This window comes from Salmo trutta, chromosome 9 (genome assembly GCF_901001165.1).
Source record: "Salmo trutta chromosome 9, fSalTru1.1, whole genome shotgun sequence".
Taxonomy (NCBI): domain Eukaryota; kingdom Metazoa; phylum Chordata; class Actinopteri; order Salmoniformes; family Salmonidae; genus Salmo; species Salmo trutta.
This window is the reverse complement of record NC_042965.1, coordinates 20959549-20976194: the sequence shown is the minus strand read 5'-3', so window position 1 is coordinate 20976194 and position 16646 is coordinate 20959549. Positions and strand designations below refer to the sequence as shown.

Below are 16646 nucleotides of genomic sequence, written 5' to 3'. Positions count from 1 at the left end.
TCTGAAACCCTAGGACTCTCACACCTACTGTACACATCCCCTTCTGAAACCCTAGGACACTCACACCTACTGTACACATCCCCTTCTGAAACCCTAGGACACTCACACCTACTGTACACATCCCCTTCTGAAACCCTAGGACTCTCACACCTACTGTACACATCCCCTTCTGAAACCCTAGGACACTCACACCTACTGTACACATCCCCTTCTGAAACCCTAGGACTCTCACACCTACTGTACACATCCCCTTCTGAAACCCTAGGACACTCACACCTACTGTACACATCCCCTTCTGAAACCCTAGGACTCTCACACCTACTGTACACATCCCCTTCTGAAACCCTAGGACTCTCACACCTACTGTACACATCCCCTTCTGAAACCCTAGGACTCTCACACCTACTGTACACATCCCCTTCTGAAACCCTAGGACACTTTGGTGGGCAGTAATAGTAAATGTCTTTGCCTAGAAGAGTCCCATAATTGTCCCTGTTTTTCATGAACCCCTGCTACCTCTCTCTCTGTAGGCCCACACCATGTATCAGGTGGGTCTGATGGAGACCGACCAGCACATTGAGTTCTTCTGGATGGCGCTGGAGGTGTTCACTCAGGAGGAGCTCTGCAAGTTCATCAAGTTTTCCTGCAACCAGGAGCGCGTCCCCTTCACCTGCCCCTGCAAGGACGGGGGCCCGGACACCGCCCACGTACCCCCCTACCCCATGAAGATCGCCCCTCCGGACGGGGCAGCAGGTAAGTGCCTGGAAAAGTCAGTGGTGTGTGTCATAGGAGGTTGTAGTGGGACAACAGACACATGAGTCTAAGCCACACGGGTTACTAAGTGCTTGATGTCCTCTGTGCTGTTTGTGCACAAACTCTTGGGAGGATTGTGTTTATCGTCCTTATTAGCTCACACTGTCTTAAAACTTGGACGGACTTTGAAACATTTATTTTCTCTATTTTCACCCTTCCTGGATGTATTGTGTGTTAATTAGTAGGGGATGTTCTATGGGGAGAAGATGCAGAGCTGTTATCTTAAAGCTAATGACCTCAGACCTTATGATCAAACTCCAAAGAATATTTAGAGTAGACCAAAGTGTCAGAGCTGCTCAAAGGACTTTTTACCCCAACTTTTTATATTTTAGACAACAACAAAAAAATGTAACCAATGTCAGACTCCAACCACAACAGTATGAACAGTAAAACTAGATTGATGAGTGCAGTAGCTTCCATAGATTAGAGGTTAGTGTCCCTGAACAAGACAGCCTGCTTCTGTTCCAGGCAATAACAATCATACTATGGGCCATTATTGGAGAACATGGAATTGATGGAAAATGACTTTCCAGACGGCACATAATACTCTCAGCAGAACAGAATTTGAACATAGTAGAAGTGCAGTGACTCTTTCTGCAGATGTTTAATGTTTTAAAGGTTATATTATACATGTAACATTTCCACATGCAATTAGTGCCAAATGTCAATTACATACCAGTAGTAGCAAAGGAATAGAAACACGAGTAAAACATATCTATGTTCTACCGTGACTAGCCGATCCGGCTGTTGTATGTACAACTTCACGAGTTCACAATAGCAAAAACATAAGCAATACAAACTTCTTCACGTCCTTGCAACTAATATTTTTTTAAATTATGATAAAGTAAGAAGCCAGTGTCCTACAAAAAAAACTAATGTAAATATTACATTTAATGTTTTAAGAGTATTTTTCTTCATACGGTATGTTTACCTATTTGGGTGTTTGCCAGGTTCGCCAGACTCTCGCTACATCCGGGTGGAGACCTGTATGTTTATGGTGAAGCTGCCTCAGTACAGCTCCCTGGATGTGATGCTGGAGAAGCTACGCTACGCCATCCACTACCGTGAAGACCCTCTCAGCGGCTAAAGGGCCCTGATGGATGGAGTACACCACCTCCATATAAATGCAGCTTCAACACCAACCCTACTATTTATTACCCATACAGCCCCACCCTCTCAACCTCTCTCCTGCCCAACTTTACTTCCACCCTCTCCTGGAACTACCCACAGAACAGAGGGCCAACCTGCTTCACCAAGAAGACACTGAAGCTTTTCTTTTTTCTACTCGTTTTATGTTTGTTTTGTGCCCGTGCTTAATTTAAAAAACATTCTAATCAGGTTGAGCATTTCAGGAGTGTGTTTTGACTATTTTTTTCAGAGCTGATGTAGGGGAGTTTAACCCCACTTTCCTTGACACTAACCTTGTTATCTCTTCTGTTTTGGAGTGGCAGTGAGCTGACTGATCACTACACACATAGTGGGAGGGACCTGAGACAGGGCACATACCCTTTTTGATTCTAGGGAAAGTTACTCTCTCTTCCACCTTATTTCCCCTCACTTTTCTCCCCATCCCTCTTCCAGAGGACTTGGTGTGGTCTTCTAAGCTTAGTTCTTACTGCTTCCCTCCCACCCTTCCAGAGGGTACACTTTCTAAGGCATGCCTTTACCACAAGCACCTCCTCAAGAGGCTCTGTGTGAAAAGGAAAGTCCAAATATTCCTCTGGAATCAAGGCTTAATATCTAAAAGGAACTCTATGATTTTTTTTACCAGGTCATCTCTCTGCAACGTTGACAAGCACTCTATATGACATTATATAGTTACTGCCTGTAAAGATGGACTGCTAAAAGACAAAACTAACTATCAGCCTATATATCCAGTGAATATGGTTGATTTAAGTCTATAAAGAGGGTATGTATATAAGTCTTGTAAAAAGTCATATTAATCTATTATGTGAGGTTGCCGTTTTGAGTTTTGAAACTATCCTAGTAGCCATGGCAGCAGGGTAAGGTCAGGTACACTGAAGTTGACTAACAGACTAAAGCTCTACCTGGTTGTCAAGTCTGGCTTTCTGGGTTGCCAGGTCTGCTATACTTACATTTCAGGTTGCGAAACGTGTTGCTTTGTGAAATTTGAGGGAGATGTTGTTATCCCGAGCTGCCCTCCCACACTGCTTGTGTGCTACTGAATGTGCGCCGAATCCCCCCGCCAAACACACACAATCCACTCACCAGGGGGTCTAGCCTTTTTATATATTTCCAGTGATGAATGAGCAGTGGTTCTGCTGCTTTTTTGTTTGTTTTATTTGACCCATAACCAAAATGTTTCAGCTGTGTAAAGACTTCACAGAAGAAACATGTAAATAGACTTCTACATTATATTTGATGCCAGTTTTTTTTAAATTACTGCTTCACTTCAACAATTATTTTTTGGTTTTGTTTTGTTCTGTGCTATTCTTCCAGGGAAAAAAATATGATTATAAAAATGATATAATCTAGGGTCTTCTTTATTGGATATCCAGTTTGTTTGGGTTTTATTTTTTACCAATTTTACCAATGAAATGACTAGTTATATGTCACCTTAATGTCTTGGAACTCAGATGGATTCTATCGCTCATTCATTTCTACTCCATGGTAAAACATGTTTTCTTGTGTGAGTTAAACAGCCATTTGACTTGGATGGGACTTGAAGAACACAATGAGAGCTACCACAAAATATTTAAGATGGATGTTTGGATTGCTTGCCAAATTAGTTTGGTTTTGTTCTTTTAAAGGGTAAATCGCTGCTAACAAGGACACTCTCTTTCTGTTCTTACCTCCTTTTGGAGGATTAGAATAGACCATTAAAATGGACATATTCATACAAAGGGGTGTTGCGATAAGAAAATGTGTGCTGTACATTTACTTGATATTTATTACAATTATTTATGTTTGCATTAACTTAACTTTTACTGTCTTACCTCTGCACATCAGAAACATAACACAGATCTCTAAAATGGATTATAGAGGGGTAAAGAATAAGATGGCGTTTGAGATTTCTGTGTCACAATAAAACATTTCTTGATGTAATCGTCTTGTTTTTCACTTATTTCTCTTGTGTTAGTGTCAGGAGACACACTCAGGAAAAACACATGGTGGACACCCTATGCGCCCAAGGAGGCTAAGCGGAAGGATTAAGTCACATCAATATTTGATATTTTTTTCTGTTTGAGGGTCAATATCACAAAACAGTGCCATTTGGACCATGCAACATTTAACATTTTTATTTCAGAATTTGTATCCCTTTAATGTTTTACTATAAAAAGGAAATATTAGACTTGTAGAAAATGTTGGCTCCAGCACTTAGATAATTATAAACACATTTTCAGTGAATCAGCCATATATGTCCACCCTGTTACGGACATGCACTTAACTCTCTTTAATTACTTTCATTGGACTATTTTAATAATATTTACATTTTCATAAAGCTTTTGTGTCCCCTTGTCAACCCTGTCCATTTGTTCAGGCCAAATTCTAAAGAAATAACAGATGTCGTAAACAATGTGTGGTTTTATACAGAACTTCATCTAATTTGCACCTTATCTTTCTAAATTGAGACGGGTATTAATTATATTTTATCCAAGTTTATAATTGTGTGATGTTGGCCGTGTTGGCCGTGTCTTACTCTTTTTGTAACCCTGGAGGTAAATTAATTTAGACCCGCTCAATCCGCCATAGTCACAGACATGACACAAATTCTTGATATTTGACAATGTAACTGAATTAATTTGAACAAGATGCAAAGGTAACAGGGTGGACAGCTATAACGGGACAGAACATGAATACTGAATACTGAACACTGAATAGATATCTACGTAGTAATACATGTAGTAACAACATTGGAACTGCTATTTAGTTACATATTCATTGTGAAAAACAACTCAAAAATACTTTGTCGGTACAAAATCATTGGAATTAGCATTAAAACACATTCCTGTCTCTCTCTTCCTCCCCCCCTCTCTGGCGCCCCGTCTTTCCATCTCTCCCCCCTTTCACCCCAAATGCTCTTCCACATACTTCCAGGTGGATTTTTCCATCTGCACAGAGCGTTTATTAACAGCCTGTGGCTCTGGCATCAGACAAATTATCTGTCCATCAGAATACCAACAAATATGTTCCTTTGGACTTGATGCACTTCACCTTAATGTGATGGTTCTCTACATCCATGATGATGCCAGGGTATCCTTCATGGTCATAATTGACAACACACCACTCCCCTACATGATAAAGTTCAATAGGGCCAGGTCGCCATATGGTGTCATGCTTGTCATGAGATGCAGGGAGCTGGTTAGACGCTGCAGGGTCACCCAGAGTTGCCTCTTTGAGCTGAAAACAAAGACAGTCCAACATGCCACTATCCTTCTTGCAGAGACAAGTAATGTCCCTGTATTTTATCTGGCCTGGTGAGACACTGACAACCTGATGAATCTTCATCGTTCCTTTAATGGCATCTAAGGCAGGCATCTGAGGTGAGAAGAGATAGCATATGATCTAAGGCAGGCATCTGAGGTGAGAAGAGATAGCATATGATCTAAGGCAGGCATCTGAGGTGAGAAGAGATAGCATATGATCTAAGGCAGGCATCTGAGGTGAGAAGAGATAGCATATGATAAGACATAAAGAGCAACAAACACCTTATACATTTCAATACTCAACCAGCTACTGTACAAGACAAATGTATGTATGTGTGTATGGGGAGGAAGGAGGGTTACCTCTACTCTTGCCTCAACAACATGAATAACATCTCCACAGAGGAGTTAGGGCCGTTTAAGACAGTGTACAGGGCCTGCGCATGTTGGATATCCTTTCCATGGTGCACTGCTCTATCTGCAGATCTCTTGAGGGCCCCTCAACCCCCATCTGGTGCCCACTTGCTGTGTCTGGCCTCAAAGAAATTCCAGTTGACCTCTTGAAAACCTTGTCTATGTGGTTTTGTGACAATTAGGTAGAATTTCCCTTTTTGCTCGCATTGTGCAGACGGCAAGTCACTAAAGAAATGAAAAAGTCTGACATCAGGGTACTTCTGCTTCAACGTAGCATCAAGGTGGGCCAAAATGGCAGGTGGATCATGTCTCCGTGATGGTGAAATGGAGCAAAAAGCAATTGGTGGTTGGTATGTAGCAGTGTGGAGCACTCCAGTGTGGAGAGTGTCTTGCTGGTGAGATCCTCCAAAATGCACGGACTGGATCTCTTGACTGTATTTGCATGAATAGTTTTTGCTGAAGTCAATGTGCAGCAAGCATTCTTTGTTCTTCAGACTCTCCCTAAGCTCCCTATAGGCCCGGTGTTGCCACTTGATATTAAAGATGTGTTGCCTAAACTTGGCGAGTCTATCTTGAAACTGACTGACCAGTTCAGTTTCTGTTATTGTGACCTCCCTCTTCACGGTTATCATGGAGCACTTCTCTTCATCTTTTTGGATCTTCTCCATTGTGTCAGAGGAACTTCTACATTCCCAGGAGGTTGAGTCAACCATGTCCTCAAGGTTTTTGGTGGACAAAAGCCCAAGGCTGTGAAAAGAATTTGCCATGAACTGTAAATTGTCATGGGTTTTGCACTGACAAGTTTCACAATCAGTGTCATTGGGCGTAACAACCCCAAATGTTCTGAGGCGGCAGAAGGAGGTATAGGACAACTGGCCTAGTTCCTCAGACAGGAATTTCCTATGCAGATTATTCATTGTGTCAGTCAAAAGCCTCTTCTGCATTTTGTTCTTTAGTCGTGTGATGGTTTGTTTGCGGCCGGTCGTTATACGAATTACATCATCACGGAGAAAGAAATCCTTCACTTTCCTTTTGATTTGTGTTTCTGTTCTGCTTCCCTTCCTTTGTCAGAAAAAAGCAAAGGTCCCCTTCCAACTTCACTCTCTTATTTGAAAAACCCAACACCGTCTGGGCATACTTCTGAAGTGTGTACTTCTTCAGTATATTAACAGAGGTCACTTTTGCAATGATTTGCTTGTTCTTCTGTTTCCTTGCATTTCTGTATTTTGTTTTGATATCTTTAATGAGAGATGTGTGGAAGAGAAGAGCCCTCTTAATAGGTGATTCTGATTCACATTCTGAGGTCTCAAACTACTTTGAGGACGTACAGAAAACAGTCAATATTCCGATAAAAAGTGCAGTATTTAACATAAAAAGACTATACATAAGATAACATTTTATGAAGAAAATTAGTAAATATTTTTTTAAATGTATAATTTTATTCTGAATTATTCTCGTTGGAGTTGATTGAGCAACACTTGGGACATTGAAAAACTGCCTCCTTCCACTGAAATAAAATAGTCTAAAAGCTACTTCTATGTCATTATGCTTCTATCATCATGAAGGCATACACACATGAGGATCCTTTTGAAATTTGATCCACTGTATATGTTTTATATACAATTTTGAATGATTTATCTTGAGGACAAAAAAAGAACACTTTTAGTGATATTGACCGTGCAGTGTTTTTTCCCCAGCCACATTCACTGGCATTTAATCTTAGCGTAAATCCACTTCATTTGCCAGTCTTTGCTTAGATGTGGGTTTGGCATATGCTATTCTAGCAGATAAAATTTGATGATTTTCTTCACACATCATTGCAGTGGCACGATCGGACGAAAGCGGCCTCGGGCAAGTCCAAAGGGGGACGGATATGTCTCTTCATAAACAACGAACCGTATGGGGCCATAAACAAACAAGAAACCGCTCACCAAGAGGCATTGTTTCTGGTGGGCAGAATTTAACGAGGGGAGATTTAAAACCATTCTACCTCAATTTTACCACGAGTCATCAATAAGTGCATAGATTTCGTCCCCACAGTGACTATATGAATGTATGCAAACCTTTCTGGCGCAGGCATTCCGCTAGCGACCCACCTCGACAACATCCGGTGAAATTGCAGAGCGCGAAATTCAAATTACAGAAATATAAATATTTAACATTCATGAAAATACAAGTGCCATACATCAAAATAAAGCTTAACTTCTTGTTAATCCAGCCGCTGTGTCAGATTTCAAAAGGCTTTACGGCAAAAGCACACCATGTGATTATCTGAGGACAGCGCCCCGCATTCAAAAGCATGAAAAACCATTTTCAACCAGGCAGATGTGCCACGAAAGTCAGAAATAGCGATATAATAAATACCTTACCTTTTAAGATCTTCTTCTGTTGGCACTCCAAAAGGTCCCAGCTACATCACAAATGGTCCTTTTGTTCGATAAAGTCCGACTTTATATCCCCAAAAACTCAGTTAAGCTGACGCGCTTCATTCAATAATCCACCGGTTTCCCTCCTTCAAAATGCATACAAAATGAATCCCAAACGTTACCAATAAACTTCTCCAAACAAGTCAAACAACGTTTATAATCAAACCTCAGGTACCCTAATACGTAAATAAACTATACAATTTAAGACGGAGAATCGTTATTGTCTTTACCGGAGATAAACAACAAAGAACGCGCTCTCATCCACGCGCATGAAAACACTACAGCCAAAATGGGAGCCACTTAGAAAAACTACAAATTCTAGCTCATTTTTCCAAAAACAAGCCTGAAACTCTTTCTAAAGACTGTTGACATCTAGTGGAAGCCCTAGGAACTGCAATCTGGGAGGATGTCACCTCATAATAAACATGACAGCCATTGGAAACAACGGTAGGTTGAAATCATTTTTTGGGGGATGGTTTGTCCTCGGGGTTTTGCCTGCCATATCAGTTCTGTTATACTCACAGACAGGTTCTTAACAGTTTTAGAAACTTTAGAGTGTTTTCTATCCAAATCTACCAGTTATATGCATATCCTAGCTTCTGGGCCTGAGTAACAGGCAGTTTACCTTGGGCGTGCTTTTCATCCGGACGTCAAAATACTGCCCCCTAGCCCAAAGAGGTTATTAACACTCACAAGGCCGCTGGGCCAGACAGAATACCAGGTTGTGTTCTCAAAGCATGTGCAGACCAGCTGTGTCTAAACTGACATTTTCAATCTCTCATCGTCCCAGTCTGTAATCTCAACATGTTTTAAGATGAACACCAATGTCTGTTCCCAAGAACTCCAAGGTAACCTGCCTAAATGACTATCACCCTGTAGCACTCACATATATAATTATGACGTGCTTTGAAAGTCTGGTCATGACACACATCAACACCATCATCCCAGACACCCTGGACCCACTCCAATTCGCATACTGCACCAACAGATCCACAGATGAGACAATCTTCATTTCACTTCACATTGCCCTCTCCCACCTGAACAAGAGGGGAAATAACTATGTGATAATGTTGTTCATAGATTACAGCTCAGCATGCAACACCATAGTCCCCTCCAAGCTCATCACCAAGCTGGGGACCCTGGGACTGAACACCTCCCTCTGTAACTTGATCCCGGACTTCCTGACGGGACGGCCCCAGGTGGTGAGGGTAGGCAACAGCATTCCCGCCACGCTGACCCTCAAACCGCCTCACCCTTCAAGGGTGTGTGCTTAGTCCCCTCCTGTACTCGCTGTTCACCAACGACTGCGTGGCCATGCATGATTCCAACACCATCATCAAGTTTGCTAATGATACGTCGGTGGTTGGCCGAATCACTGACGGCGATGAGACAGCTTACAGGGAGGAGGTCAGAGACTTGGCAGTGTGGTGCCATGACAACATCCTCTCACTCAACGTCATTAAGATGAAGGAGCTGATCGTGGACTACAGGAGAAAGAGGGGAGAGCAGGCCCCCATCAAAATCGACGGGACAGTAGTGGAGCGGTTCAAGAGCTTCAAGTTTGTTGGCGTCCACAGCACTAAGGACTTAACATGCTCCACACACACCCGCACAGTCATGAAGAGGGCACGACTACGCCTCTTCCCCCTCAGGAGGCTGAAGAAATTTGCCATGGGCCCTTGGACTCTCAAAAAGTTCTACAGCTGCACCATCGAGAGAATCTTGACTGGGATGCATCACCACATGGTATGGCAAATGCACCACCCTCGACCGCAAAGCGATACAGAGGGGGGTTCAGACAGCCCAGTACATCACTGGGGCCGAGCTCCCTGCCATCCAGAACCTCTATATCAGGAAGGCCTGCAAAATTGCCAAAGACTCCAGCCACCCAAGCCATAGACTGTTCACTCTGCTACCTTCCGGTACCTGAGCATCGACTCTCGGACCAACATGCTCCGAGACAGCTTCTACCCCCAAGTCATAAGACTGCTAAATAGTTCATGGTTACCCAGACTATCTGCGCTGACCCAATCTTGCACTAACTGTAAGCACACTCACAAGACTCTGCAGTTATATAAACACACACTACACTGACACTCACACAAAAAACACACACATACCCTACCGGTCAAAAGTTTTAGAACACCTACTCATTCAAGGGTTTTTCTTTATTTTTACTATTTTCTACATTGTATGAAATAACACATATGGAATCATGTAGTAACCAAAAAAGTTATTTTATATTTGAGATTCTTCAAATAGCCACCTTTTGCCTTGATGACAGCTTTGCACACTCTTCGCATTGTCTCAACCAGCTTCATGAGGTAGTCACCTGGAATGCATTTCAATTAACAGGTGTGCCTTCTTAAAAGTGAATTTGTGGAATTCTTTTCCTTCGTAAGGCATTTGTGCCAATCAGTTGTGTTGTGATAAGGTAGGGGGTATACAGATGGCAGGTGGATCATGTCTCCGTGATGGTGAAATGGAGCAAAAAGCAATTGGTGGTTGGTATGTAGCAGTATGGAGCACTCCAGTGTGGAGAGTGTCTTGCTGGTGAGATCCTCCAAAATGCACGGACTGGATCTCTTGACTGTATTTGCATGAATAGTTTTTGCTGAAGTCAATATGCAGCAAGCATTCTTTGTTCTTCAGACTCTCCCTAAGCTCCCTATAGGCCCGGTATTGCCACTTGATATTAAAGATGTGTTGCCTAAACTTGGCGAGTCTATCTTGAAACTGACTGACCAGTTCAGTTTCTGTTATTGTGACCTCCCTCTTCACGGTTATCATGGAGCACTTCTCTTCATCTTTTTGGATCTTCTCCATTGTGTCAGAGGAACTTCTACATTCCCAGGAGGTTTCAGAGTTGGATGAGTGGTGAGGAAGCAATCCTTACATTCACCATAAGCACATAGCTTCGATTTCTGGTCACACATACTTGAGTCAACCATGTCCTCAAGGTTTTTGGTGGACAAAAGCCCAAGGCTGTGAAAAGAATTTGCCATGAACTGTAAATTGTCATGGGTTTTGCACTGACAAGTTTCACAATCAGTGTCATTGGGCGTAACAACCCCCAAATGTTCTGAGGCGGCAGAAGGAGGTATAGGACAACTGGCCTAGTTCCTCAGACAGGAATTTCCTATGCAGATTATTCATTGTGTCAGTCAAAAGCCTCTTCTGCATTTTGTTCTTTAGTCGTGTGATGGTTTGTTTGCGGCCGGTCGTTATACGAATTACATCATCACGGAGAAAGAAATCCTTCACTTTCCTTTTGATTTGTGTTTCTGTTCTGCTTCCCTTCCTTTGTCAGAAAAAAGCAAAGGTCCCCTTCCAACTTCACTCTCTTATTTGAAAAACCCAACACCGTCTGGGCATACTTCTGAAGTGTGTACTTCTTCAGTATATTAACAGAGGTCACTTTCGCAATGATTTGCTTGTTCTTCTGTTTCCTTGCATTTCTGTATTTTGTTTTGATATCTTTAATGAGAGATGTGTGGAAGAGAAGAGCCCTCTTAATAGGTGATGTCACATTCTGAGGTCTCAAACTACTTTGAGGACGTACAGAAAACAGTCAATATTCCGATAAAAAGTGCAGTATTTAACATAAAAAGACTATACATAAGATAACATTTTATGAAGAAAATTAGTAAATATTTTTTTAAATGTATAATTTTATTCTGAATTATTCTCGTTGGAGTTGATTGAGCAACACTTGGGACATTGAAAAACTGCCTCCTTCCACTGAAATAAAATAGTCTAAAAGCTACTTCTATGTCATTATGCTTCTATCATCATGAAGGCATACACACATAAGGATCCTTTTGAAATTTGATCCAGTGTATATTTTTTATATACAATTTTGAGTGATTTATCTTGAGGACAAAAAATAACACTTTTAGTGATATTGACCGTGCAGTGTTTTTTCCCCAGCCACATTCACTGGCATTTAATCTTAGCGTAAATCCACTTCATTTGCCAGTCTTTGCTTAGATGTGTGTTTGGCATATGCTATTCTAGCAGATAAAATGTTGATGATTTTCTTCACACATCATTGCAGTGGCACGATCGGACGAAAGCGGCCTCGGGCAAGTCCAAAGGGGGACGGGTATGTCTCTTCATAAACAACGAACTGTATGGGGCCATGAACAAACAAGAAACCACTCACCCAGAGGCAGCGTTTCTGGTGGGCAGAATTTAACGCAGGGAGATTTAAAACCATTCTACCTCAATTTTACCAACACATCTCCGGCACCACTAGGGGTGCTAAAACTCTAGACCTCTTTTATTCAACCCACAGAAAAGCATATAAGGCCCTCCATTGTCCTCCCTTCAGCAAATCTGACCATGACGCTATTCTACTGCTTCCTGTTTACAATCAAAAGCTCAAACAGGAAGTAACAGTGATGCTATCAATAAAAGACCAAGTCCATATTATGGCAAGAGCAGCTCAAATAAGCATAGAGAAATGACAGTCCATCATCACTTTAAGACATGAAGGTCAGTCAGTACGAAAAATGTCAAGAACTTTGAATGTTTCTTCAAGTGCAGTCGCAAAAACCATTAAGTGCTATGATGAAACTGGCTCTCATGATGACCGCCACAGGAATGGAAGACCCAGAGTTACCTCTGCTGCAGAGGATAAGTTCATTAGAGTTACCAGCCTCAGAAATTGCAGCCAAAATAAATGCTTCACGGAGTTCAAGTAACAGACACATCTCAACATCAACTGTTCAGAGGAGACTGTGTGAATCAGGCCTTCATGGTCAATTTGCTGCAAAGAAACCACTACTAAAGGACACCAATAAGAAGAAGAGATTTGCTTGGGACAAGAAACACGAGCAATGGACATTAGATCGGTGGAAATGTGTCCTTTGGTCTGGAGTCCAAATTGTTACAGTTCCCACCGTAAAGCATGGAGGAGGAGGTGTTATGGTGTGGGGGTGCTTTGCTGGTGACACTGTCTGTGTCACCAGCCAAGAATTCAAGGCACACTTAACCAGCATGGCTACCACAGCATTCTGCAGAGATACGCCATCCCATCTGGTTTGGGCTTGGTGGGACTATCATTTGTTTTTCAACAGGACAATGACCCAACACACATCCAGGCTGTGTAAGGGCTATTTTACCAAGAAGGAGAGTGATGGAGTGCTGCATCAGATGACCTGGCCTCCAAAATCCCACGACCTCAACCAAATTCAGATGGTTTGGTATGAGTCGGACCACAGAGTGAAATAAAATAGTGTGGGAACCCCTTCAAGACTGTTGGAAAAGCATTCCAGGTGAAGCTGGTTGAGAGAATGCCAACTCTTTTTCTGTTTACTATATGACTCCGGATGTGTTATTTCATCATTTTGAAGTCTTCACTATTATTCTACAATGTAGAAAATAGTAAAAATAAAGAAAAACCCTTGAATGAGTAGGTGTTTTAAAACTTTTGACCGGTAGTGTACAGTATATACACACACGCATACCGACAACACAAACACACATTCATGCTCACACTCATATGCTGCTGCTACTCTGTTCTTTATTTTATTATATACCCTGATGCCTAGTCATGTTACCCTGCCTTCATGTACATATCTACCTCAAATACCTCATTGCCCTGCACATTGATCTGGTACTGATATTCCCTGTATATAGCTCCATTCTTATGTTACTGTTTTTCTTTTTCTTATAATTTTTTTACTCTGCATTGTTGGGAATGGCTCGCAAGCAATCATTTCACGGTTAAGTCCACACCCATTGTATTTGGCGCGTGAGACAAATAAAACCTTTACTGAAAGGGTGTTGAAAGATAAAGTTGGTTGTCTTGTGGTCCCACAGACTATTGTGAAAGGTTGGGTGCTCGGGTTCCTTATTTTATGTAAGGGCCCTAGTCCCAACTCAAGCATGTGTTACATCACCCCAGTCTGCTATAAACCAGACCCCTTTTCAGAGCAACAAGTTCCGGGCCAGTTCCAGCTGGATCTGTGCCTCTCCTCAGTCACCTACCCCTATTCCACCCTTGGTACACTACACATTGTGACCTGTCACATACTATATAAATCCCAGACTGCGTGTATCTTGGGCTGCATGTGAGGAACTCTGAGAATGTTTTGTGCCCGGGACTCTTAAGGTGTTTTGGGTCATTTAACAGGGGGAAGGAAGCCTGTCTTCAGAGGGTCTATATGGACACTCCTGACCTGCAAACCGATATTTAATTTCAGAATTGGTTAAAATTTCGTTAGGGTCAGTTTTAGATATTGGTCAGCAGTATCCTTATAGTCTCCCCTAACACAGTTGACTGATCACCTCCTTTTTAAAAATCTGCCAGCCAATGAGGAAACAGAACTGGGTCACAGCCCTCAATAATCAGCCAATTGGATGAGGGAAGGGGGATACAAGTTTAAGACTTCCAGTGTGGTCCCTCTGCAAAAGCTCCTCACCTCAGGCAGGGACACAGATAAGATTAGAGGAACAACAAGGCCAAAGCATGTTCTCACTAAGTGTAACTATCTGTGTACTTCAATATCAATATTATGTCAACGGTTTTTACCATTTATATTTGACAAATAGCCTAAAGCTGTATATTCAATGGGCAGACTACGCTATTCTGATAATTTGCCAGTGACCTCTAAAAGTGCCTTCCCTTATGTGCACCATCTTATCAAAGGCAACAAGAAATTCAGTAATTTGTAAGGGTTTTATGACCCTGTAAATTGAGGGATCTTAGAGGACACCTGAACCAAATCCTGACTGATCAAGTTGAAGTCGGAAGTTAACATACAGTTAGGTTGGAGTCATTAAAACTCGTTTTTCAACCACTCCACAAATTTCTTGTTAACAAACTATAGTTTTGGCAAGTCGGTTAGGATCTACTTTGTGCATGACACAAGTAATTTTTCCAACAATTGTTTATAGACAGAGTATTTCACTTATAACTCACTGTATCACAATTCCAGTGGGTCAGAGGGTTTACATACATTAAGTTGACTGTGCCTTTAAACAGCTTGGAAAATTCCATGGCTTTAGAAGCTTCTGATAGGCTAATTGACATCACATGAGTCAATTGGAGGTGTACCTGTGGATGTATTTCAAGGCCTACCTTCAAACTCTTTGCCTCTTCGCTTGAAATCATGGGAAAATCAAAGACCTCAGAAAAAACATTGTAGACCTCCACAAGTCTGGTTCATCCTTAGGAGCAATTTTCAAACGCCTGAAGGTACCACGTTCATCTGTACAAACAATAGTACGCAAGTATAAACACAATAGGACCACGCAGCCGTCAGACCGCTCAGGAAGGAGACGCGTTCTGTCTCCTAGAGATGAACGTACTTTGGTGCAAAAAGTGCAAATCAATCCCAGAACAACAGCAAAGGACCTTGTGAAGATGCTGGAGGAAACAGGTATAAAAGTATCTATATCCACAGTAAAACGAGTCCTAAATCAACATAACCTGAAAGGCCGCTCAGAAAGGAAGAAGCCACTGCTCCAAAACCGCCATATAAAAGCCAGACTACGATTTGCAACTGCACATGGGGACAAATATCGTACTTTTTGGAGAAATGTCCTCTAGTCTGATGAAACAAAAATAGAATTGTTTGGCCATAATGACCATCGTTATGTTTAGAGGAAAAAGGGGGAGGCTTGCAAGCCGAAGAACACCATCCCAACCGTGAAGAACGGGGGTGGCATCATCATGTTGTGGGGGTGCTTTGCTGCAGGAGGGACTGGTGCACTTCACAAAATAGATGGCATCATGAGGGAGGAAAATTATGTGGATATATTGAAACAACATCTCAAGACATCAGTCAGGAAGTTAAAACTTGGTCGCAAATGGACAATGATCCCAAGCATACTTCCAAAGTTGTAGCAAAATGGCTTAAGGACAACAAAGACAAGGTATTGGAGTGGCCATCACAAAGCCCTGACTTCAATCCTATAGAACATTTGTGGGCAGAACTGAAAAAGCGTGTGCTGGCAAGGAGGCCTACCAACCTGACTCAATTCACCAGCTCTGTCAGGAGAAATGGGACAAAATTCACCCAACTTATTGTGGGAAGCTTGTGGAAGGCTACCTGAAACGTTTGACCCAAGTTAAACAATTTAAAGGCAATGCTACCAAATACTAATTGAATGTATGTAAACTTCTGACCCACTGGGAATGTGATGAAAGAAAAAAAAGCTGAAATAAATCATTCTCTACTATTATTCTGACATTTCACAATCTTAAAATAAAGTGGTGATCCCAACTGACCTAAGACAGGGGCTTTTTACAAGGATTAAATGTCAGGAATTGTGAAAAGTTTAAATGTATTTGAGTTTAAATGTATTTGGCTAAGGTGTACTTAAACTTCTGACTTCAACTGTCTAAGATAATATTGATTATCATAACTGTTAAGATAGACATGTAAACATTGTTTTGGGAACAATAGCGTAACATGCCTTCTTACGAGACAGTTTTGTTACATCATACCAGAACTGGTTGTCACCTAATTTTCCTTTATAAGACAATGTAATTACAGTAATTCCATTTCAACTGGCATGGTTAGTCCATCTTGCATGGTATGTTGAAACGTTGGTACAATAACGTAAAGCAGTCAAAGAGCCACTTGTGTTCCACAGT

General features: G+C 41.7%; 1 protein-coding gene across 4 annotated transcripts in view; it reads left to right on the top strand.

The window, feature by feature from the left end:
- LOC115200145 (probable E3 ubiquitin-protein ligase HECTD4) overlaps window positions 1-3879 on the top strand; it is a 72905-nt gene extending 69026 nt beyond the window's left edge. For all 4 annotated transcript variants that reach the window (XM_029762929.1, XM_029762927.1, XM_029762928.1 and 1 more), the window contains 2 exons: window positions 531-753; window positions 1764-3879. In XM_029762929.1, the coding sequence (XP_029618789.1) occupies window positions 531-753; window positions 1764-1900 (360 nt within the window). In that variant the 3' untranslated portion in view covers window positions 1901-3879. The remainder of the gene's footprint in view (window positions 1-530; window positions 754-1763) is intronic.
- Window positions 3880-16646: the final 12767 nt, after the last annotated feature.